Source organism: Arachis stenosperma, chromosome 3, assembly GCF_014773155.1.
Source record: "Arachis stenosperma cultivar V10309 chromosome 3, arast.V10309.gnm1.PFL2, whole genome shotgun sequence".
NCBI lineage: Eukaryota > Viridiplantae > Streptophyta > Magnoliopsida > Fabales > Fabaceae > Arachis > Arachis stenosperma.
The window spans coordinates 105,666,283-105,692,316 of record NC_080379.1 but is presented as its reverse complement, the minus strand read 5'-3'; the positions used below and the strand labels follow the sequence as shown (position 1 = coordinate 105,692,316).

Below are 26,034 nucleotides of genomic sequence, written 5' to 3'. Positions count from 1 at the left end.
CAAAGAGGACACCAAACTTAGAATTTTTACGGATCAAAAAGGGACTAAGGACATGCAAAATCGAAAATTAAAAGAAAAGCAAAAGCATGCAATTGACACCAAACTTAAAATATGAAACTAGACTCAACTAAAAGACTCTAAACCAACAAAAATAAAACAGTCATAATCTAAGCAACAAGATAAGCCGTCAGTTGTCCAAACTCGAACAATCCCCGGCAACGGCGCCAAAAACTTGGTGCACGAAATTGCAATCACACTTTTGCAATCGCGCATAACTAACCAGCAAGTGCACTGGGTCGTCCAAGTAATACCTTACGTGAGTAAGGGTCGATCCTACAGAGATTGTCGGCTTGAAGCAAGCTATGGTTATCTTGTAAATCTTAGTCAGGATATCAGAAATTATCAGGTTTGATTGTGAAAAGTAAAAGAACATGAAATAAGTACTTGTTTTGCAGTAATGGGGAAACAGGTTGAGGTTTTGGAGTTGCTTCATCTTCTGAATCTCTGCTTTTCTACTGTCTTCTTCTTCAAGCACGCAAGGTTCCTTCCATGGCAAGCTGTATGCAAGGGTTTCACCGTTGTCAGTGGCTACCTCCCATCCTCTCAGTGGAAATGTTCAACGCACCCTGTCACGGCACGGCTATCCATCTGTTGGTTCTCAATCAGGCCGGAATAGAATCCAGTGATTCTTTTGCGTCTGTCACTAACGCCCCGCCTTCAGGAGTTTGAAGCTCGTCACAGTCATTCAATCCTTGAATCCTACTCAGAATACCACAGACAAGGTTTAGACCTTCCGGATTCTCTTGAATGCCGCCATCAGTTCTAGCTTATACCACGAAGATTCCGGTTAAAGAATCCAAGAGATATCTACTCAATCTAAGGTAGAACGGAGGTGGTTGTCAGGCACACGTTCATAGTTGAGAATGATGATGAGTGTCACGGATCATCACATTCATCCAGTTTAAGAACAAGTAATATCTTAGAATGGAAGCAAGCATGATTGAATGAAAAACAGTAGTAATTGCATTAATCCATCAAGACACAGCAGAGCTCCTCACCCCCAACCATGGGGTTTAGAGACTCATGCCGTGGAAGGTACACAAAGAAACGTGTAAAGTGTCATGAGGTACAGATACAATGTCAAAAGATCCTATTAATAGTAAACTAGTAACCTAGGGTATACAGAAATGAGTAAATGACGTAAAAATCCACTTCTGGGTCCACTTAGTGTGTGCTTGGGCTGAGCATTGAAGCTTTCAAGTGTAGAGACTTTTTCTGGAGTTAAACGCCAGCTTTCATGCCAGTTTGGGCGTTTAACTCCAATTTTTATGCCAGTTCCAGCGTTAAACGCTGGAAATTCTGAGGCTGATTTGCAACGCCAGTTTGGGCCATCAAATCTCGGGCAAAGTATGGACTATTATACATTGCTGGAAAGCCCAGGATGTCTACTTTCCAATGCCGTTGAGAGCGCGCCAATTGGGCTTCTGTACCTCCAGAACATCTACTTTGAGTGCAGGGAGGTCAGAATCCAACAGCATCTGCAGTCCTTTTCAGTCTCTGAATCAGATTTTTGCTCAGGACCCTCAATTTCAGCCAGAAAATACCTGAAATCATAGAAAAACACACAAACTCATAGTAAAGTCCAGAAAAGTGAATTTTAATTAAAAACTAATAAAAATATACTAAAAACTAACTAAATCATACTAAAAACATACTAAAAACAATGCCAAAAAGCGTATAAATTATCCGCTCATCAATGGTCCAAACAACATAAGCATCCATTGCTTTCTTATATATTTATCTCCTTGTTAAAATATTGGCCCATTCTATATGTTTTCCCATTTCTTATGTCACCTGCGAAAAATCCAATATGCCAATTTGAATTCCCTTGAGAAATCGTTCTCTCCAAATCCCCTTCCAGACTCAAATCATCATCCCCATAATCCTCGCCTCCATTAATCTCTTTCAATGTATTTGGATCGGTTTCCTTTTGTTTCTTGAAGAATTTTGAATGCTCTTGATTCCATTAATTTAAAAACATGTCGTGAATTACTGTTCTACCCTTCTCTTCACGCCCTTGCCAACAATCTCATATAATCCGTCGTCCCTGTCACCACCAATTCAGCCGCTGGATCCCATACCACCGCTGACATTTTATTTCCTCTACTGCCTAAATCATGATTTGCCTTCATTGTTCGTGAATTTTCACCTTTCAGAAAACTCTTCGCTCCATATATCTCACATCCCACCTCCTTTATAAAAACATCAAACACACTAGTGTCAATTGTGATGTGAGTCCATTCATTAATAACATCAAACACACAAGTATCGATTTGAACTCTTCCGGAGCTAAAAGATAAGCTTGACTCTGTCACTTCATCACACCGTACTACTTTCCCGCATTGTCCACCTGTTGTTTTGAATGTTTCTGCAGACCATCATGCAACAACACTCCAAAGCGTTCTCACCAAACTCGTCTTATCTCACTTTGTTTTGATACTTTCTATCTCCAAACACTGTGAAAAAATTGCAGGAGACTATTCATTTTGAAAGTAAAATACTCCCCTGCATGCTTCACGGTATCAAAAGTTAATAGTGTCTTATATGTTCCTAGCTCTCAGACTTGAATAATCTGAGGCATATTCTTGCTAACTACCTTCTTTAACGTATTGAATTCTATGGCCGTAGTCGTTCCCCTGACTAGACTCCTTGATAGCCAACTCATATTCTCTTTTGCAACTGTCACTTCAACCTTCTTCGTACTTCCATTTCTGTTTGGGTCCTTAACCTTTACATTTTTCATCGCCACTTTTCCGTTTGGGTCCTTAATTACTGCATTCTTTATTGTCACCTCCCCAGCTGCATGAGTAACTATATTGTCTCCACGTTGAGTCTCTCTATTCGCAACATCATTTCTTCCTCTTTCTTCATCATGCACCCTTCTTTCTTTCTTTTCTATTATCCTTCTATATTTAGCCTCTCTCACTGAGGATCAAAATAATACTTTATTCTTTAATTTAACAATAAATATAAAAAATCGATTAGTTTAATAAAGGGTTAAGTACTTTTTTCGTCCCTAACGTCTTGGGTCAAAATCAAAATCATCCCCGACCTTTTTTTTCTTATTAAAATCATCCTCAATATTACTGAATATTTTAAAATCATCATTTTTCAAATTTTTTTACTAAATTACCCTTTATTATCATCTCTCCCCTTTACCCTCCTCTGTTTACCTCCTCAGCCTCCCTCCTCGGCTCTTCCCTCCTCCCTCTTCCCTACTCCACTCTCTCCACCCAAATCTTCAACAACAACAACTATTTTTTTAATTTTAAAAAATTAAACAAAGCTAATGCAGCATCAACAACAATATATTCAGATTCCAACTAAATCTTCAACAGCAACAACTATTTTTTTAATTTAAAAAAATCAAGCAAAGCTAACACAGAATAACGCAGCATCAACAACACTGTATTTAAATTCAATCCAAATCTTCAACAGCAACACCTATTTTTTTAATTTAAAAAAAATCAAGCAAAGTTAACACAGAATTAACAACAACAATATATTCAGATTTAAAAATCCATCAACAACAATAACACCAATTCAAATTCAAGAGAGAAGAATGCAGAAAAGAGAGAAAAGAGAAGAAGAAAACTTAGAGAAGAGGGGTGGTGTTGCTCCGTCCTTCGCCATTTCTCGGTTGAGGGAAAGAGGAGGAAGAAGCGACGGCGCTGAAAGCTATTGTCTTTGACGACGGTGATGGAGCTCGACGCCGACAGAGTAGCTCCCACCTCAGTCATAGTGCGATGGCAGTGACTGCACTCTTCTCTGCCGGCACCTCCTCTTTCTTCCTTTCCTTTCTTCTTGCTATGTTTCTCTCTTCTCTCGTTCTTTCTCTCATCTCCTCATTTTGCCTCTCCCTAGTTACGATGCGACAGTGATGCCGGCGGCCACACACCTCTGTCGTCACTTCCCTCTTCTTCCTTTTCTTTATTTCTTCTCCCTCTCTTCTTTTGTTCTGTGTTTTTTTTATTTTCTGTTTTCGATTGGAGGGTGGGGGTAATGGGATGGGATGGGATGGAATGGGATGCGGTGGGTGGGGTAATGGGATAGGGGTAGAGATGAAAAAAGTACTTAACCCTTTAATAAATAATCTAACAATTAAATTAATAATAGTATTATTTCGAAGTGTTATCTAAAATTGAATTAGATTTTGGACTTGGACACGATGTCCGAATACCTGAAATTGAGAGTTTCAATTTGTTCTTCGATCAAAGCAGACTAAACTTATGTCGAACCAACTTGAGATAGTTCGATCAGTTCTTTTTCAAAAGTGTTGGCTGAACCTATGTTAATAGCCTAGATATGAACAAGTATAATGCTTTTGAAAGATTTTGATATTTAATGTTTTGTAAAATCTTATTTGATAAGAAATTCCTAATAACGTTGTCCTCTCGAAGAATCAAGTGACAACATAATTCAATTGGTATCAGGAAGATAGAGAGACGCTAGGAAAGAATCCAAAAAATATCTTATTATCGGAGAGATCAATTTCATTTTCTACCGGATTTATCTATTTATTTTTATTTTTTTTCTTTTTTTTCCTTTTTTTATGAAACAAAATATATTTTTCAAAGGGCTTGAAAATCTATGCTGCCACGTGGAAGTGAGAGAATTTATACACACCCAAAAGCCAATAAATAAAACGAAAGTCAAATAGAATATGAAATATGAAAGCATAACTACGGACTAGATCTACGGTTTAAAAGCTGCCACACTAATCTAATCAACGGCGAAGATGGATCCGTGCTTTATGGGTAGGGGTGTGCAAAAAAACTGGTGTCACTGAATTGAATTGAAACTGAACTAAAACTGTTTTAAATAAATCAGTTTTTTTAAATAAAAAACTGAAATAAAACCATAGTTTTTTGTGAAAACCAGTTTATTTAAAAATAGTTTTTATGGTTCAGTTTAAATTTAAACCAAATTAAATCTGGTTTTATTTAAACTCCAAAATTAGTTTTTACATACTCTTTTTCTCTCTCTCCCTTCACTCTCTCTCTTCTCACTCTTCTCTCTCTCTTTTCCCTTTCTTCCTTCTCTCCCTTCTCTCTCTCTCTCATTCTCTCTCTCCTCCTCTCTATCTCTCCCCCATTTCTGTCTCTCTCTCCCCCCATCTTTCTCCCTCTCCCTTCCCCTTTCTTTCTCTCTCTCTCCTCTCCCTCCTCTTTCTCTCCTCCTCCCATCTCTCTCTCTCTTTCCCCCCTCTTTCTCTCTCTTTTTCTCCCTCTCCCTCTCCTTCCCCTACCTTCCTCTCTCTCCTCCCCTCTCTGTTTTCCTCTCTCCCCTTTTTTTCTCTTTCTCTCCTCCTCCCCTCTTTTCTCTCTCTCTCCTCTCTTCTTTCTCCCTTTCCCTTTCTTTCTCTCTCTCCTCTTCCTCTCCCTTCCTATCTCTATCTCTCTCTCTCCCTTTTTTCTCTTTCTCTCCTGTCCCTCCCCTCTCTCTCTTTTCCTCTCCTCTTTCTTCCTCTCTCTCTCTCCTTCTCCTCTTTCTCCCCCTCCTTTCTCTCTCCTTTTCCTCTTGCTCTCTCTCCCTCTCTTTCCTTTTCTCCCCTCTCATTCTCTCACTTTCTCCCTCCCTTCCTCCCTTCTCTCTCTCTCTTTCACTTTTTCCTCTCTCCCCTTTTTTTCTCTCCTCTCCCTCCTCTCTCTCCCCCTCCCCTCTCTTCCTCGTTTTCTCTTTCTCATTTTTCTCTTTTTTCTTTATCTCTCATATTCCTCTCTCTTTCCTTCCCTTCTTTATCTCTCTTCCTTCTCCTTCTTCTCTTTCTTTCTTCTCTTTCTCTCCTTCCTTTCTCTCTTTTCTCTTTCTCTCTCAGTCTTCTCTCACTCTATATCCCTTTTTCTCTCTCCATCTCTTTTCTCCAAAACAAGAGAGAGAAGGAGAGACAGAGAGAAAAGAAAAAAAGAGAGGAGGAGGAGAGAAAGGGAAAAAGGAAAGAGAGGAGGAGGAGAGAGAGAGAGAGAAGAAAGGAAAAAAAGAGCGTAAGGAGAGAGAGAAAGGAAGAGAGACAAATAGAAAGAGAGAAGGAAAAGAGAGAGAGATGAGGGTGAGAGAGAAGGAGAAAGAGGGAGAGAGAGAGAGAGATAGAGAAAAAGAGGGATAGAGGTGAGAGAGATATGAGAGAAAGGGATAGAGAGGGAGAAAAGGGAGAGAGAAAGAAAGGAGAGGGGGAGAGAGAGAGAGAGAGGAGGGGGAGAGAGAGGGAGATAAGGAGAGAGAGAGGAAGACAAAGAGGGGAGAGAAAGAAAGAGGGGGAGAGAGGGAGCAAAGAAGAGAAATAGAGGAAGAGGGGAAGGAGAGAGAAAGGGAGAAGGAGAAAGAGAGTGAGAGAGAGAGGGAGAGAGAGAGGGAGAAAGAGGGAGCAAAAGAGAGAGAGGAAGAGGAGAGGAAAGGAAAGGAGAGAGAGGGGGAGAGAGAGAGAGAGGAAGAGGGATAGGGGAGAGAAAGAATGAGAGAAATGGATATAGATGGATAGAAGGAGAGAGAGAGAGAGAGAGAGAGAGAGAGAGAGAATGAAAAGAGAGAGAGGATGGAGAAAGAGAAAGGAGGGGGAGAGAGGGAGAGAAGAAGAGAGAGAGAAAGAAGGGAAGGAGAGAGGGAAAGAAAGAAGGGAGATAGAGAGAGGAGGAGGAGGAGGAGAGAGAGAGAGAGAGGGGGGAGAGAAGGAGAGAGAGGAGGAGAGAGAAAAAATATAAAAACTAATTTTATATATGTTAAAAGTTAAAACTAGTTTTAGCCTATAAACCAGTTTAAACTAGTTTTTTCAATTAAAACTGGTTTATTTTTATGAACTAGTTTAAACTGGTGTACTGTATTGTAAACTGGTTTAAAACCAGTTTTTTATGTGACAAAGCAGTTTGGTTCAGTTTCTAAACCATTTTAAATGGTTTAGTGCAGTTTCAGTTCAGTTTATGAAAAAACTGAACCATGAACACCCCTACCGACTGTTGTTTACTCAATTGAGTGCTTATATGGCTGATTGCTTCTCTATTGTGGTTTATGGATGCTGAGGTTTTTTTTTTTTTTTTGCATTCACTATTCTGCTGCATTCAGGTAACAGTTGCTCAATTTCTGGAAGTGTTTGTGCAGTGGTGATTTGTGCTCAATATCTGAGTTAAAACTGTTACTGCTGCTACAATTTTTGTTTTAATTTTTGTTTCAACTTGAACTTAATCACTTGATTTTGGATGATTAATTGTCTGAATTCATGTTGAATACTTGTGGTTGGGTGTTAAATTCAGAGAAAGAATGCTGCTTGTAGCTGGTTGGCTTAGTTTAAATTGCTTATTAATTTTTTGTTGCTGTTTGTTAGCCTAGTTTCTCAATTCATATGAACTCGTATATGGTTGTTTTTAATTGTCAATGAATTCATAGGAAGTCTGAATTGATTGTTTGAATTTGGGAAAATAGGCCAATTTACTACTGAAATGCTACAGGATTTTTCCTAAACCTATTTCATTAAATGATATTGTTTTACTTGATGCAACAAGATTCTAATTGACGGAATTCTGTATCAAAAAGAATCTTGTTGGCTTAAGGGTTTTGGAAATTTTCTCAAGAGTCTCCTTACAAGTCTTGGCCAATTCTTTAATCTCTTTGCTTATTTTATCTTGTATGTTATTTTTAAGCATTGAACAATCCTTGATTGAGTTTCGATTTGACCATAAACTTAATTCATTTAAATTCAAGTCTCTTTTGCATGTTCTCACAAGGTTGGATTTCTTTTTACCTATATGGCTAAATTTGATTCAATTTTCTCCATGTCTAAGTTGCCTTGAGTCACATGGTAAATAAGCTTGTCAATTTTCCATTTCAACCATGTGATTTTCATACCTCGTATGAATTTAGTGTTTGAATCTCTCAATGTTTTTAACTTGCAAACACCAAATTGCTTAAATTTATGCCAATTTACTTATGATTGATATTTACTTGGTTATGTGCTCTACATGTATATGTAAATCGCTTGTTTTAGCATCTTGAACTTTTGAAAAGTGAATAGAAACTTGCTTGTTTTGACATTTTTAAAACTTTTTGGAATCAAGGAACTTGTGACTATACACTTAAATTTTGATTTTCCCTCCCATTTCTTTTACTAACTTTTTCTCTCTTTTTACATAACTTTTAAGCTTTGATTTCTTTTTCAACTAACTTTTTCTATTTCTTTTCTTTTTCAATTAATTTTTCTTTTTCTTTGCCTAACTTTTAACTTTGCTTTTCTTTTTCATCTAACTTTTCTTTTCACTTTCAATTAACCATTTTTCTTTTTACTAACATAACTTTTAACTTTTAACTTTCCTTTTTATTTTTCAACTAACATTAACTTTTAACTTTTAACTTTTAACTGTTTTCTTTCTCTTTATACATAGTAACAATTCTTCTTCCTTCTTTTATTCTTTGATAAACAAGCAAGTTAGCTTTCCTCATGTCCTGAATTTGATTGGAAGTTGTTTGTGTTTGATTTAATTTGATTCTCATGTATGCTTCTATTCAATTTCTATTTTCTGTTCACTTCTGTTATATGTTGCTAGATGATGCAGTTTCTGCTTGTTATCTGTTTATCATACTTCCTTGATTGTGTGCCTATAGATTATGTTCATATCCCCATTTTCTTTCTTGTTGTGTAGATGGCTGACAGAAAAGGAAAGGGTAAGGCCACAAGCTCCGGCAAAAGAAAGCGGACTTTTCAGTCCGTTGATACTCCTAATGCTGCATTCGATGCAAGGCGTATCAGTGGGAGTGACAGAAAAGCTCAGAATACACCTCCCATTGATAAACATAAGTTCAGCAATGCGTATTCGGAGCAGAAGTTTGAAACGTTCCAAAAAAGGAACTTACTTGTTGAGCGGGAACTCCATATCCCAGATGAGTTGAGCCAGTACACTAATGATAGGATTGCTCAGCGGGGTTGGAGTTTCCTAGGTCGGGAGCTTCTAATGGTGAATGAATCATGGGTCAAGGAATTTTATGCGAACTACTATACTGGGGCCCTTGATGCAGTTTACTTGAGAGGCCAGCAGATTCTGGTCACTGAGGAGGCGATTGACCATGCCCTCCACCTTGAGCCTGGACCGAGTGGTAAAGATGCATATGAAGAGGCTGAAGGTGAGAAGAACATGAAGACTTTTGATTGGGACCAAGTCTTAGCTGTGATTGCTGAGCCTGGGAGTCAGTGGATATATGGTGCCGATATGACGACTCCCTTGGGTATTCGTGTCCGTTCTTTGACATATGAGGCCCGTATTTGACAGCAGTTGCTGTCCAACTATGTGATGCCAAGCATCCATGAGACGAGGGTTATTGCGGATATGGCTGTTATGGTCTGGTGTGTCTTGGAGGGCCGTGAGTTACACCTTCCATGGCACATTAGACGGTCCATGGGGCAGGCTCACTATGTGGGCAACTTAACATTTCCATGCTTGATTACTCAGCTAGCCATAGAGGCTGGGGTTCTTTGGATGACTACTGATCAGAGACCGACAGTCGCCGTCATAAGAAGATCATTCCACATGGCGACTGGCCGGGACTTGAGCTAGCACTTGGACGACGCAGCAGACGAACACCAGCACCTTCTACAGAGGCGGGACCTTCCACATCAGTCCCTTCAGCTTCAGCACCTACCGATGCGACACCACCAGCATTCCTACAGCCACTTTACAACCTGATCCACCAGTTGTCTGATGACATAGCCAGTTCAGAGCGTCACAACCAGCGACGTTTTGAACAGCTAGAGCATCGCAACTAGTGACATTATGAGCATTTGAGGAGACTTATTCTCTGCGGCGGTGTTGACGTTCCACCTGAGCCAAACACTCCACCCGAGTGTTCTGAGGGGGAGGAGGCCGAGTGTGACAGGCCAGAGGAGCTCGACACCCACCAGCAGACAGAGGAGCCGATGATAGTGACGAGTCTTTCCACTCCGCTTGATCTGAGCATTGAGGACGGTGCTTCATCCTAAGTGTGGGGAGGTTGCCCAACTTTAGCAGCACAATTTGGGTGACAATTTCATTTCCGAACACTTGTAGTTTAGTTTTTATTATTATTATGCTTTTTAGTTGCTTTGTATATATTTTATCCTCTTGAAAAACTTTTTACTTAGTTTATTGCACTTTCTTAATTTATTGCACTTTTTAATTTTGCTTTTACATAACTTAGTATTATATAGTAGTTATGCATATTTTAATATTTTGCTCTTAATTTTGGCTTGTACATATGTTCTTTTTGGTTTTTAGTCTTGATTGTGATTTGGGATGATATGATGATTGCACCTAGTTTGATTTCCTATATACTTGCTATTTTGGTTTGATTGAAAGTAGGTATTAAACTTAGAATTTGACTTTTTCCATCCAATCATATTATATATATACATATATAGAATAAATGTTAGTCAATTTAATGAAATTTTCAAGAAACTTACTTTTTATAAAGGGCATTGAAATTCAAATTGAATTGAGTTGAAATTCTTTGAAACTTGCATGATTCATACATTGTGGAATATGGTTTTTGAGTTAAAGAACACATAACTTGTGAGATTTTGAGCCTTATTGTGTGGTTACACTATTTGACTACTTATTTCATTCTTGTGTGTTGCTCTTCTTTATTATTGCAATCTTTAGTTTGTTTAAGTCTATATATCCATTGTTTAATGTATATTTATGCATTTATGTGATTAAGGCCATCACTTCATTATAGCTCACTTTACCCAAATAGCCTACCATTTCATTCACCTTTGTTTGCCACTTTGAGCCTATGAATGCCCCTTTTTGTTTCTTATTTTGCCACATCATCAACCTTAAGCGAAAAATAATGAAATGTCCTTTATTTGAATCTTTGAGTAGCTTAAATTAGTGAGAGTGTGTGTGTCAACTAAGTATGGGGAAAGATGAAAAACTTTGATTGATGAATATGTATTTTATTCTTGTTGAAAAATTTTGAAAATTTGGAGTGCATACTCATGTAATATTATAGAAACCATATGCATTGATGAGTTGGTATATATATATATATATATATATATATATATATATATATATATATATATATATATATATATATATATTATGTTCTTAAAAAAAAGAGAGTGAGAAAAAAAAGAGAAAAGAAAAAAGAAATAATGAAAAGGGGACAAAATTACCCCAATGAGAAATTCAATAAGAATTAATGCATATGTGATGAATTGAATTAAAATACATGAGTGTGTGTTTATGTAAAAGTGAGATTTTGGGTAGCTAAGTTTGATATTAAAGTTGTATAGATTGTGTATATGTTGGGTGAGAAATTAGGTTAATCAAAGATTCAATTGTAAACCCACCTAGCCATATATATATCCTTACCTTTTCCCTTAGCCCCATTACAACTTTGAAAAGACCTCATGATTTTTGCATATGCACATTAAATTTATGTTGATTGGTTAGATGAAGAACAAACTTTAGAAAGCATGATTAGAGAAGAATTAAGTGAATTGACCCTTAAACACTTGAGTGACTAGAGTGCATACACATATCCGGTGAAGGTTCAATTACTCAATTCCATATTTCCACCTTTGATTATTGTTATCTTGCAAGTTCGGTTAAATTCTTTTATATGACTCAATCCAATTGTGAATGTGATTTGGTTATGATTCCCTTAGCCCTTTGATTGTGTATGGATGTTTTCTTGGAAATTGATTTACTTGGACTAATAAAATACATGTAGCTAGTTAGATAGTATAGTTACATACATATAGGTAGATTGCATATAGTTAGTTACATTGAATAAATGTTGATTCCCCTTCTTGTCTTCCTTTGGTATAGCATGAGGACATGCTATTGTTTAAATGTGGGGATGCGATGAATCCACATTTTACAATATTTATTTGCTCTAATTGGGTGAATTTCATCAACCTTTCTTGCATTTATCCAATAAAATAGCATAATTTTGTGATGTCTTCCTAATTTATGCTTGAAAGTGAAAATATGCTCTTTAGGCCTTTTTATTGCTAAATTTTATTCACTTTGATCCCATTTGGTGCCTTGATACATTTGTGAAGTGATTTCAGGTTTTCAAGGCAAATTTGGGTTGAAGAAATAAAGAAAGAGCATCCAAAATGAGAAAAATCATGAAGAAAATGAAGTTTGGAAGCTGCTGCAAAGGTGCGTACGCACAACGGTGACTTCATGCAAGGATGCGTACGTACCAAATGTCGTGCGTACGCACAATGGGATTTTTGCGCAACCGTGCGTACGCACGACTGCATGCACATGAGGTCATTAATTGCAAATCCTTGGGGGCGATTTTTCACTCATTTCTGAAACTATTTCAAGCCAAATTGAAGATGGATGAAGGGGGAGCACTTAGTTTTAGGTTTTTACATATTTTTGCTTAGTTTTTCTAGAGAGAGAAGCTCTCTATTCTCTCTAGAATTAGGATTTCTTAGTTTAATTTCCTTGCAATTTCTCTTTTTAATTCTTATTTTCTTCTAGTTTCTTCTACCTTTCTTTGTTCTATTGCTTTAATTTTTTTTGTTTATCTTGTTATTTTCTCTATTTTGCCATTTTTATGCTTATGGATACTCTTGTCAAATTTAATTTCAATTAATGCAAATTTATGTTTTATGTTCATTTATTGCTTCCTTTAGTTGTTATTTTTATTTTCTTACTTGTTGGTAGTTAGATTTTATTTTTAAAAATTTAATGTTATTTTATTTTCATCCACACCAAGTGTTTGATAAAATGCTTGGCTTAATCTTTACTTAGTTTTTCTTAACTCTTGGCTTGAAATTGATGACTTTGGTGATCCTTGAGTCATTGATGTCCATTCTTGTTTGATATATTAGAGTTTTTAGTTGATTTGGTTTCATTAACTCTATGTGACCATTAGTGTTGACATAGGACTTATGGATTGAAATCAACTATGCCTATTTAACTTATCCTCGATGTAGTGTTGACTAAATAGGATTAACTCTTCATAATTATCATATGTTTATGGTCAATGGCTAGGATAGATAACCTTAACTCTCAATTACTTGCCAAGAAGTTTCTTGCATTTGAATTTTCCTTGTTTTGACTTTTATTGCTTTGACTTTTAATTTTTTGCATGCATCTTTATTTTATTGTTATTTACATTTCTTGCCTTTTAATTTTATTGCTTCTCTTAGTCATCCAACCCCCAAATCCCTCATAGCCAATAAAATATGAACACTTTATTGCAATTTCTAAGGAGAACGACTCAAGAGTTTTAAATACTCTTGGTTATTTGATTTGAATTGTAATAATTCTTTGATTAAACTTTAATTGGGAGTTAATTGTTAATTTAGACTATACTTGCAACAAAAGAAATTTTATTTTGAGAAAAAATCTAGATCAACATTAACTCTCACATCATCTATCCAGTTATGGTTTTAAACCGATATATCATGAAAGAGAACGGTTTTAAATCGTTGCCTATCCAGCAACGGTTCTGAACCGTTCTTTAAAAATTGTTGTCAAAACAATTTTTTAATTTGATCATTAACCACACTTGATCTGAGTTACCCAAAGTAAACCAAAGTTAATATTTAACTACGGTAGAATTAATTTGTAATCAACTTATTCTTTGAACTTATCCTTGTATAATTTTTCAAAAATATTAACCCAGCTCAAATCTCTCGAAAACTTCCTCTTTTCCATTCCATTTTGAAAAAAAAAAATAAACATAAAGATGGACACAGCCACAATATTGTCTACTCAAAGTTAAGAATTAAGTATTGTTTTTGTTCCTGTCCAATAATTTGAGCCGAGGTATAACTCCTTCTGGTGCTGAGGTATGATTCCTTCTTCCGTGTGTATGGAGTTTTCTGTCCTAAGAGTACAGATGTCGAGCTATACTTCAGCCGTCAAGGAACAGGAGGAGGTTGGGAGTAAAGAGACTCCAACGCTCAAGTTAGTAAGAGTATAAGATAAATATCAAATGACTCAGAATGAATCGTGTTCTGTACTGTGGAGCTGTTATTTAGTGGAAATTGTTGTGGTACAATTACTCTGATATTGTGGAACTGTTATTTAGTGGGATAATTATGTGATAACTGCTCTTTAGTGAGCTTGTTTAGAGAGATTTGCGGAGAGATTCCTGTGCCATCTGAGTTGGCACGTAGTTATTTGATTGTATAGGATAAGTTCGTTAGGAAAGCAAAACACATACTCTCCACATACTCCTGCACGTGTGTATTTAGTTTTAACCAGATTGATTCCAATTTATAGTTTTAGTTTTACCTAAGCCGAATTATAGCCAACGGACGAATAAGTTTTGATCCTCAAAGATGCGAAAGTTCACTTCATTAAAAAAAGTATTATCCAACAGTCCAACACCATACACTAGAAGATCCCGCAATGATTAATTAAGATTATGTTTACCCAAATATCCTATATTTATCAACTATGATTTGTTATATAATTCTTATACTAATATTTCATTTTTTTAAATTGAAAAAGATAAGTGAGAAAACCTAAACCATATGACCTGGAATGTAAACGGCTTCTGTCCGAGTGAGCTTATCAGATTTAACTTTAAGCCCTAACGCTAGACTTTATGGGTAAAGTTCGGACAAAACTTACCCCACTTCTGTTACACTTAAACTAATTCCCTTTGTGTCATTAATTGTGCTGAGAATTGTATGCAAAAAATAAAATTGGAAATCTTGTAATAAATATTTAGTGGTAAGTAGTAAGAGTGACAAATAAAATGAACTAGAAGTTTTGCTCCAAATAACAATTTAAAACTAGAGAACTTGGGTAATGATTGTTTGGTCATGGGACTTTCTCATATCAGATATCACTTTTAAGTTAACCAACTATAATTTGAATTGAATATTTAGAAAACTGGTCGTGGGTACTCAGAGATTCATACAAAATAAATAACTCATACCAATAAGAATCAAAGTAGCAGCCCTGAAAGCACACAACCTGGTCAGATAGTTCATAATTGATTCCGGTAACCTGAAAATCACATGAACTTACATGAACATAAGTACTTTAGTTAATCATTACTGTTCACATTTACACTATTTTTAAAGGGGGATAATGAAAATGCTGGTTAAATAATTTGCCCCATGCAAAGACAAGATTTGCTTACATAGGTAATCAAGTGGTCCATTTTGAGTCTGGTCTATTGATCAACAAGGATAAATGTGGCTATCATTTTTATCCAAGTTGTTGTACCAATTATATCTAAATCCAAAGCATAGATAACTGAACCTCTTCTTGAAAATAAGAGTTAACAGGAGCAATTGATCAAATGAATTCATTTGATGGATCAAAGCACATCTAGGACTCTCTGAATCTCAATCTTTTGAGACTCGAATGATTAAACCAGTTGGTGTATGGTCAGTTCTCAGATGTCCGGAACCAATCAAGTCACGAAGATGAAATCTCATATCAAGTGGAGACATTCGAAGACGCTTCTTCTCCAAGGTGGCTAACATCATCTCCTTATATCTACGACGACTGAGAAGTGAAATAAGTTCATTTCTACCCTGAACAACAAAGTGAGAACAACTTTAATGTGATCTCAAAACTATTTCCTCATGATCTTCAAAAATAATTCTGCATAACTATCATTCTGGTAAGAGTACAAATCTGAAATACCATCAAATCCAAGTAACTACCAAATCACATCCCAACCAAGAGACTAAACTCAATATTTTCCTATGTTGTAATTTATGCTTACTAAAGTACCAGATGCAAATTGTATTTTGAGAATTCAGATTGAAATTTGCAAAATTCTAAATGGAGTTAAAATGGATAAAAGAGGTTAAAGATTTACTTTGTAGAGTAGAGATGAGAGTTATGATAAAATATACAATAGGCCTTCTAGCAGGAGTGAGTCCAGAAATATCATGATTGGCGTAGGAGAAGAGGGGGGGGGGGGGGGGTCATATCAAATTTTTAGTGGTAATTTTTTTTGTAAATGTTACCTGTTTTGGTTTTATTAGTAGAATTTTTTTCCCTTAAATTTACGTTACTTTGATAAAAAAAAGTATGCAATTTTCTTCTATTTATTAACAAGAAAATATAATGTCATATAATTTTAAGGAATTAACAAGTTCCACATATTAACATAACTAAATGTATGACATATTGTGTTAAGACAAATATAAGTTTGGAAAATAAATTAAATAAAAGAGGAGCGTTAGGTGGCCAGCAACTTTTGTGATTTGTAGCCATCAAATAGCCATCAATGATGATTTTAATGGTATGAGATTGGTGTGAGATTTCATCCAATGACTCACTTTTCTTTACTGGTTACATGCTGGCCAGAATTTAATAAAGTTGCTGGCCCCCTAAACTTTTCCTAAATAAAATTAACATAAATAAATTGAAACAAACTCGATAAAAATAAGTACTTTTTAGGGAATTTATATCCTTCCCTTTGTTTCACTTTCCTTGGTCAGTCACTTAGAGAAGTCAGTTAAATATAGGGAGTGGAAGGGATTAGTTAGTCAGTAATTGAGATTTCAGAATTAGAAAGGGTCTCAAACTAATTCCTAGACAAAACCCCGATTGTTCGATTGTTTACATGTTCAAATATTTAAAACGTAGTTGAAGTCACCTTAAAGTACAATAAACATATTATGCAATTTAACTTGGAACATACAGAGATCAAACTATATCATAAGTATCTATACATAAAAATACAGTTGACATTAAATCTTCATACCTGAGCAAGACCCTTAAGAAGTGTGCCAACATTTGGGATTGCAAACCAATACATGTTTGGATCAATAAGCTGTCGAATCTGGAAAGCATGCAATAAAATTATACATAAATATTAAGATGAAAAAAGAATATAATCATACAGCATTGTAGTCGAAAATAGATATACGAAGGAGATAATCAACATAAAACTACACAAGGTTCCCACAGGAATCTTGTGTTGACAAGTATTCCTGGAACCCATAAAGTGAAGTTCTGTATATCCAACAATAGAAGGACGTGCACAATTTGCTTAACCAAAGAAAAAGTTTGCTATATCTTGTTGCATCTTAAAGCATGAAATGATAGAGAAAGGTTACAACATTCTCATTGCAGACAATACTGCTTAACAGTGACAACAGAAAACATAAAAAGTGCATCATTGAATGGTACAATTTTCTTAATATCCCTAATGATACAAATTATTTATTTTGTACCAAAAGAAAGAGATAGAAAAGAAATGAATATGTGTAAAATTGGGCACCATTTGCATAGAAATAGAATACAAGATAAACAGCTGTATGATACTTCTCAGAAAACCAAGTAACAATGTCTTGTGATTGTTCTCAGCAAGCATTTTGGTATATTGAGAAGAGATAATAATTAAAAATACTATTAAAGTTTAATCACTAAAAGGAAGCAAAAGTTTCAAAATCCCTTATGACATTATGTAATCCATCAAAGAAAATTAGAAAAGTGTCATGTATCATTGTCTTCGGACTTTCCCAATTTGTGAAGAAACTACAAAAAGATTTCCTCCCAAAAATATCTAATGTGGTTGCCCTCTTTGTTTAATCACTCACTCGAAGACTTCATACTCTATCTAGTATGTACAATTGTACAAACATAAATATAGTTATAACTACAAAAGGGTAACTACGGCCAACAAATGAATAAAAAAGTAAACAGAGCTTTTATATTTCATGTTTACTCACAATGACACCGGCATTAATTAAAAGGGTGATGTGGCTGTCCTTCACCTTCCCCCCAAGTGACAAGAGTGAGCACTGCATCAAGAAGCACACTTCGCTCATTATAGAAATTGATTCAGTAAATTCCCTGAGATAACAAAGTACAAAGATTTTGAGCTGATAAATCAGAAAATATCATCTTTTATGTTAGTATATCTGAATATAAATCTGTATGATGCACTTGACACTCCTATGTTTAGCATTCCGATTCTTCCAAAGTAAAGGCATTTGCCATATTAAAAGGATTTGTTATAGAGTAGACTGTGTAATAAACAGAACTGGGAATTATTATATGGTATAAATAAGCTTATTAGTGAATCTCACTCACAAGCTCCTGATGTTCAATGCCAGTTTCCAGCTTCGAATCCAGAACATAATTTTTGAACCACCCAAAAACTTCATATTCCATTTCTTTCTTTCCTTCCATTCTTTTAAAAACTTGATCTATCTATGGATCAATAGTCAGAAAAGATAAATAGAACATTTCAGTGACAGTCCTTTCAGAAGCATAAATAGGTCAGCAGAAACAACTCATATTGTAGTGAACTACATTCTTAAATCAAAAAGGAAATAAACTAAGACATCCAAGATGGGGACAATTCAGTAGCACTAAAACTAGAATGAACATTTTATACTATGGCCCAACACTGCATTCCTGAAAGTTGGAATCATAATAATACAAACTAACCTGCTTTATGTAGTCATCCAAAAACATTATAGCATGATCATCTTGTCCAGTATTTAATTTGAAAATACGCAGAACTTTGTCCCTCCTTAGAGACTGCACAATTGCACAAATAAGATATATCACCCAATTACCACGTATCCATCAAAGCTTTAATTGTTTAGCAAATTAAAACACAAAGATGATGAAATTTATCAGACCTCCAATTCCCTGTCCACCTGCGTTCTGTCCTTTACACTGCTATACAACTGGGATTTTAATATAAAAGGCCGAACTGAAACCTGCAAATTCAAACGTCATTATTGACACTTTAAATCTATTACAATAAACACAACTAAAATTCACATGCTCTAAAAGTATCAGAAAGGATTGTGCTTACTCTAACTCACAATATGACCAACCTTCATTTAGGTATATGTTGTATTTTGCTATCAAATAAAAAGTGTATTCTTTTCTAAATACCTAATCTTCCTTTATTACAGAAATTAAAGATATACACTAGTACAACCACCTTTAATGCACTCAAGTAACATGCAATAATTCATCCAAGTCCAACCATATAATGTTATGTAGCACTCAATTACAACAATGTTACATGGCACTTGAATAACAAAGGATTAAATTTTGATATCACCTTAAAAGCTTTTTCATGTTATCATTCAATCAAACATTGACATACCATTAGATGTGTTTGAATCCTATAATAACGACTTTAATGCTGTAAAAAATATATGATTAATTCAAGATGGAAGCAATTATTGGCACTATATCAAAATAAACCTCTTCTAGTAAATACTTGAACTAGTCCAACAAATCAAATATATACATGACATGAAGTAAGTTCGAATGCGATTTTGAGAATGTTATAAGATATCAATATCAATTTAGTTCCCCAATTTACACCTATCCTACCCATCATTTTGATACTTATAAGGATAGTTCATTTAATACTATAAAGATCGGACTTGATACAATAAATACCTAAAGGAGTAATTCACTATCCTGAGTATCTTTCAAACACAAATTTGAGAACTAACACTGCGTTTAGATCGAGAGACAAGGTGAGACAGGACACGCAGACTTTTCCTTCTATGTTTCAGATTCTAAATGCTAAAACAAAATCTCTATGTATTTGTGTCTATATGACACTAACCAAATGGACCCTAGCATAATATAGTTTTATACTCAACACAAATAACTAACAGCCAGTTCATTATAAAACAGAGAGAGAGAGATGCTGAAGATGAATCAAAATCAAACTAGGAAGTGTTCGTAGAAGGAGGAAGCAAACCTTATCAATGTCAGGGAACTGAGCTCGCATGATTTGGAGCGCGACGAGCGTATCGCTGAATGTGAGATCGTCCTCTGCAAAATATGCTCGAATTCACAAAAATTCAACCTAGAGAGAGAGAGAGAAAGAGAGAGAGAGAGAGAGAGAGAGAGGCGAAGAAGAAGAGAAGGTGCGTACGCAGTGACGAGGAGGTTGCGGCGTCGGCGGCGGAATCATCCATGCGGCGGCGTTTGGTGCCTTTAGAGGAAGATTCTGGAAGGTCATCCATGACTGCTGCCGCGTTTATTCCAACTACCTAATGAGACGCAGAGGGACACCACTCAAACACTGATGCTGAAATTTCAGTTCACTTTTCTCCCCCTCTTGGGCTGCGTTTGTTTGATATTGGGAGAGAAGACTGGGCCTCGGCATCTTTCGTGATAAGAGAATGTAACTAAAATTTTAGTTTGAAACCAATTTGGTTGCTCGAGTGGTCAGCTCACTTCTTTTGTTTAAGTAAATTTTGGGGGTTTGAATCCTATTTGTGTATGCAGTAATTTATTAGCTAGCGACAGATTCTTAAATAAAACTTAGATTCACAACGGATTAGTTTTTGACCTGTTAGGTTAGAAAATCCCGTAAAAAACTAAAAAAAAAATAATTTGAATTTCAATACTTTTAAAACACAGAAATATTATAAAAAAATTAAAATTAAAATTTTAATAATATTTTTTTTAAATTTATCCTTATTCAAATTTTTCTATTCTAATTTCATCTCGTTTTTTAATAGATTAGAATTTTTCTGTTTTTTCGTCCTTTTTTTTATAATTTATCGGATCTACATACAGCTTATCGTCTTTGTTTAAGCTTCACCTTTCGTTGTTACCGCTAGGAGCTATTCTTTGTTATCGCCGGCGTCACTCTGTCAAGGCCTCAAGGGTAACTTATTATCGTTGTTTTAGTCATTTTTTCTCTCGTGCATTTACTACTCTTGGTTTTTTTTTTTTTCTATATTTTTAGTGTGTTTGCCTTGAAAAGAAAATAGTTTTGCAACATTTTACCATGAGTGTACCTCATTTTGCAGTGTCTTGCCATGAATTCAGCTCGTTTTGTGTTGTTTATATTCTTTGTTTTTCTATGATAATTTTTTTTTAAGTAAAATATTATTACTATTCTAGGTTTCATCCTATATTAATGAAGATTGTGATAATTCATATTCTTGTTGAGTGAAGGAGATAGGTTCTAAATTTTAAAAGATATTCAAGGTGGCAAGGCCTTTAAATTGTGTTCTTAATAATATTTAAGTAATTCTAGCTCTTGCTAACATCATTGTGATACTTGTTTCTAATTTCTATTCAAATGGTGAAGCATTACAGATCATATATTAGGTATGCAAATAGAATTGATAGATTAATTAAGTAATTATTTGTCTAAATAAAAATCTTTTTATCTTTTGCATAGGTGGTGAAAGTTGTTTTAAAATTTTGGGAAAAAGATAAATAGGTCTTTGACTTTTTAAATTTTTAACAAATATATCTTTGACAAAATTTAAATATAAAAAAGTCTCTGACTTTAACAAACGGAGGACAATTTAGTCCTTCCGTCTATTTGCCTCTCATACACCAAACGGAATTGGCTGACGTGGCTGAAACGGTGTCCAGGTGTCCGTTACGGTGTCACGCTGGAAGGAGAATAAAGTTCAAAGGACAAATAAGTCATTGACGTCATTTTGTAAATAAAGTTTGAAGGACAAATAGGTCCTTGAGAAATTTTTTTTTCATTATGCTTCTATTATGTTTCTATTATGAGAATTTAGTTTATAAAATTATGCTTGTATTTTGAAATCTAGTTAACTTGTTGTATTCTGCAATTTAAATTATTTGTATTAAAATTGCAGAAATTGGACTTGTTTTGTTTCTACTTTTTTTTTTAAATTGCATTAGTTCAGTTTTAATGCATTTGTGTATTATATTAGAATTTGTTAAATTGCATTAGTTCAGTTTTCATCATACCAGTGGCATTAGTTAACATCAGTTTGTTTATGCATCTAGTTAGCATTAGTTCATTTGTGCATCATTCATGTATTAAGTTAGCATTAGTGCATTTGTGTATTATATTAGAACTAGTATTTTTATCCATAATAACATTACGAGAATATTTTTTTTAAATTATAGTTCACTTTGTTCTAATAGTATAAATCATGCATGACACAAAATATTTATAAAATCAAACTACTTTTACAAAAAAATCGTAAGTTGACAAAAGTTTCTTACTAAGAAAACCAAGATATCCGTAGATAAAAAATCAAATAAAAAGATTTTTAGTTATTATTTTATATGAAAAAGTCTAATTTTTTATTAATAATTAATTTTAATATTCGTTATCTAAAATTTAAAATAATTTAATGTGTATACTTTTACATTTAAAATATTTTAATTGTAAAAAAATATCAAATGACATATTTTGATTTGCCAAATTACTAATATAAAATATAATTATATATAGAGTAAAAATAGTAGAGAGAAATATAAAAATGGAGAGAGGTAGATGAGAGAATTTAGGAAAGGAGTTTATTAATTTTGAAAAAAAAAATTCCCAATGACCTATTTGTCCTTCGAACTTTATTTGTAAAATGACGTCAATGACTTATTTGTCCTTCGAACTTTATTTTCCTTCCAGCGTGGCACCGTAACGGACACCTGGACACCGTTTCAGCCATGTCAGCCAATTCCGTTTGGTGTATGAGAGGAAAATAGACGGAAGGACTAAATTGTCCTCCGTTTGTTAAAATCAGGGACTTTTTTGTATTTAAATTTTGTCAGAAATGTATTTGTCAAAAATTTAAAAAGTCAGTACTAATATGTCTTTTTTCCAAATTTTTGATAATTTACATTTGGACAAGAGCTTTTGGGACTTGATAGATTCTCAAACAATTGCACTAATTTAATTCATTTTTAGATTGACCTAGTATTGATTGAGTTATTTATGATATTTTGTGAAAATTATCATAATTAGGATTTTGAGTTAATTTGATTATATTTTGGTATGATTTAATTTTTTGTGTAATTCTCAAATGTGATGTAAGATTTATTATAATAATATAGATTTTTTTGTTGATATTTTTCGATAACTTTTTAGAGTCTTTGTTTGGCTTTATTTAAATATGGTGATACAGAATATATCTTTGTTCATATAGATTTTTGCAAAAATTATAAGGGATTGAGTTGTATTTTTTTTTTTTTTGGGATGAACTCGGGGTCTGCAGACCCCAAAAGAAAAAGAAATTAACTAAAACCTCTTAATATAAGAGTGCCGAACAAACAAAAGCTAAGATATGACTAATATTAGAGGGTGCAACATCAAAGATGTGAAGGCCAAGGAGAAGGTTTTGTCCCTTCTTTGCAAGATGATCAGCGGCAAAATTTTCTCACGAGGAGTGTGCATCCATGTAATGTTGGGGACTCTGGCGGACTTGATCTCGATATCTTTCACAAGGGGAGCGCACTAGTACAGGGATGGGCAACAATACACCCTTGGGTTATGATCTTTAATGCTTTTGCAGAATCAAACTCCACAATAAAAATATTATAATTATTAGCCATTGCTATTTGGAGTCTGTAATTAATCCCCCAGAGCCCAGCATGCATAATTGAGTAACTCCCAAGATTACACCAGAAACTCTTTAAAAAGTCTCCTAGGTGATTCCAAAAAATACCACCACATGATGCATTATTGGAGTGATTCAAGAAAGAGTCATCAACATGAGTTTGATTATGTTTTCCTGTGGAGGATTCCAGCGAATATAGCATTCGTGGCTGACACGATGAATGAACAGCTGTGGAATATATTTGGAGAGTCGGTTTAGCTCATCAATACTTGTTTTGATATGTTCAAGAATTGTGTAGGGAGGTGTCAACATATTGTCAAAAATCATTTTGTTTCGGGTGAACCAGAGAGAAGAGGTAGCCATGCTGAAAGTGATTTATCAATTATGGTCTTGTGAGAGGTTTCATAAAAGCCATTCCGGCAGATCAAAATTAAAGAGCTCCCTGTGCCAACTCAAAGGAAGAAAGGAACACTAAACAATCTTAGCAAAATCGCAGTCCCTAAGAGTGTGTAAGGCTATCTCATCATGACTATTGCACCAGGGACACACAGTTGCGTTGGTCAGGTGGCACCATCTCCTTTATGCGTTGGTGAGGATGGCACCGTGAGCGACTAGCCAAAGGAATAATCTTATGCGCTCAGGGCCATGCCATTTTTAGATGAGGTTGAAGACTTTACTCGGTTGGATAAAGTGATCCATGAGGGTCCGTTAGGCCCGCTTAAGTTGGAAAGAACCATCATTCGAGAGGCTCCAAGCAATATGATCTAACTGTTTTCAAGGGAAAGGTGGTGACATGACAGCGATCCTTTGGACCACCTCCTCGTGCAGGCAACCTTTTAACTTGTTTATATCTCAATGTCTTGAAATAGACAAAAATCCATCAAATTACTGCCATGATTAATATCAGCATTTACTGGAGAGCATACGACTCTAATTTTCCCAAATTTGGGACCCAATTATGGTTCCAAAAAAAATTATTTTGTAACCATCTCCAATTCTCCATATGTTGTGTTGTTAAACTTCCGGCTAAGAACTACATATTCTTTTTCAAATATTTGATCTATTTCTCCTCTGGACAACAATAGGAATAATGTCATTGCCGGCATCATATTTTTCTTTAAGAACTTTGGTCCACAAGGCATCCTTTTTAGCTATAAAGCCCCAACCTTTCTTCATCATTAGGGCTTAGTTCATTTTGCTTGCTTGAAGAATCCCCAGGCCATCTGACTTCTTTGGCTTGCCTACTTTTTTCTCACTCAGAAGATGAATTTTTCTAGCTTGGTTGGTATCTCTCCAAACGAAACTCTTGTATTTACAATCAATAGCATTACAAATAGCAGTTGGAAGTAAAGCAATTTGCATAGTATATAAAGAAATAGAAGAGAGAATGGATTTCACCAAGGTAGTTCTTCTAGCTAGAGAGATAGAGGAGACCTTCCATGAATTAATTCTGGAATTGAGCTTATTGATGATGTCATTGAAAGTACATTTGAAGTACAGTAGGGGAACCCCTAGATATTTCCCAAGGTTGTCCGTCCTAGCAAAATGGAGGGCTTCGCTTACTCCAATCCTGACATGATTCCCAATATTTTTGGATAAGAAAACTTGCGTCTTGTCAAGACTGACTTTTTATCTAGAGCTTGTACAAAAGGCTTTAAGGCATCTTGTAATAATATTTGCTTGGTCTACACTCGCTTCAGCAAAGAGAATAAGGTCATCTACAAAGCATAAATGAGAGATCTGGGGGCCATTCCTCTTGAGATAGATCAATTTTCAGAAGCCATGCTCAACTGCAACATTAATAAGCTGAGACAACCTCTCAATATAAAGGACAAAAATATATGGAAAGATAGGATTCCCTTATTGAATGCCCTTGGATGGAATGAATTTCTCTAACTCTTCTCTCTTTCAAAGCAGCCTCATCCTAGCCATGGTAATACAAGACATGATGAGATTTATAATGTGAGAGAGAATATCAATATCAACAAGCATATCTTGAATGATACTCCATTTAAGCATATCATAGGCCTTCCTAGATCAATTTTGATGGCCATCCATCCTTTTGTGCCTTTTTTATTCCTCATAGAGTGGATGACTTCTTGACTGATAATAATGTTGTCAGAGCTATGACGTCCTAGAACAAAGTTGTATTGGGTGGGTCTCACTAACTTCTTGGTGTGGTATTTTACAACTCACACTATTAACCGGCAAGTGCACCGGGTCGTACCAAGTAATACCTTACGTGAGTAAGGGTCGATCCCACGAGAATTGATGGATCAAGCAACAATAGCGTTTGATAGGATTAGTTAGGCAAGCAGAAATGAGTGTTTTGGTATTCAAAGAGCATTAAACACAGACAAGTAAATAAGTTGGGAATAAAATATTAAGAAGGCAGTTAAGGTTTCAGAGTTATCTATTTTTCCGGATTAACTTTTATTACTAATTAATTTAATCATGCAAGATTTAATTTCATGGCAAACTATATGTGACTAGACCCTAATTCCTTAGACCTTCCTAGTCTCCTCTAAAATTTATCAACTGCCAATTCCTTGGTCAATTAATTCCAATTAGAGGGTGATGATTAATTTCTAGTTTATATGCCAAAAGAATCCTAATTATCCAAAAATAAAGGGATTATATGTCACGTATCCCGTTAAATACAAACAATTAGAAATTTAGTATAATATGTTTTCAAGCTATTGTTCAAGTAAAGAGCTTTTCCAAGTTTTACAAGA

The 26,034-nt window shown here is 35.0% G+C and overlaps 1 protein-coding gene across 3 annotated transcripts; it reads right to left on the bottom strand.

The window, feature by feature from the left end:
• Positions 1-13,885: 13,885 nt before the first annotated feature.
• On the bottom strand, positions 13,886-20,115 carry LOC130967310 (uncharacterized). 3 transcript variants are annotated; one of them, XR_009081314.1, is made up of 9 exons: positions 19,891-20,115; positions 19,714-19,787; positions 18,623-18,703; positions 18,426-18,518; positions 18,066-18,185; positions 17,702-17,773; positions 16,732-16,809; positions 15,148-15,547; positions 13,889-15,011 (listed from the first exon to the last, which is right to left on the bottom strand). XR_009081314.1 is itself a non-coding variant. In XM_057892128.1 (8 exons), exons 1-8 carry the CDS (start codon positions 19,979-19,981, stop codon positions 15,356-15,358), a joined length of 801 nt encoding a protein of 266 aa, XP_057748111.1. In that variant the 5' UTR covers positions 19,982-20,115; the 3' UTR covers positions 15,018-15,355. The 3 variants fall into 3 exon arrangements, 1 of the variants encoding a protein (XP_057748111.1); XR_009081315.1 differs by lacking the exon at positions 18,066-18,185 and having other exon boundaries at positions 13,886-15,011; XM_057892128.1 differs by lacking the exon at positions 13,889-15,011 and having other exon boundaries at positions 15,018-15,547.
• Between the last annotated feature and the right edge of the window lie 5,919 nt (positions 20,116-26,034).

What these genes read in the sequence shown, in the direction of transcription:
- LOC130967310 (XM_057892128.1), bottom strand. Translation starts at nt 19,981, where the DNA reads ATGGATGACCTTCCAGAATCTTCCTCTAAAGGCACCAAACGCCGCCGC. An exon ending in TGGATGACTACATAAAGCAG is followed by an intron (nt 18,186 to 18,425) that starts GTTAGTTTGTAT and finishes ATTGATCCATAG; the next exon opens with ATAGATCAAGTTTTTAAAAG. An exon ending in TAATTAATGCCGGTGTCATT is followed by an intron (nt 16,810 to 17,701) that starts GTGAGTAAACAT and finishes CATGCTTTCCAG; the next exon opens with ATTCGACAGCTTATTGATCC.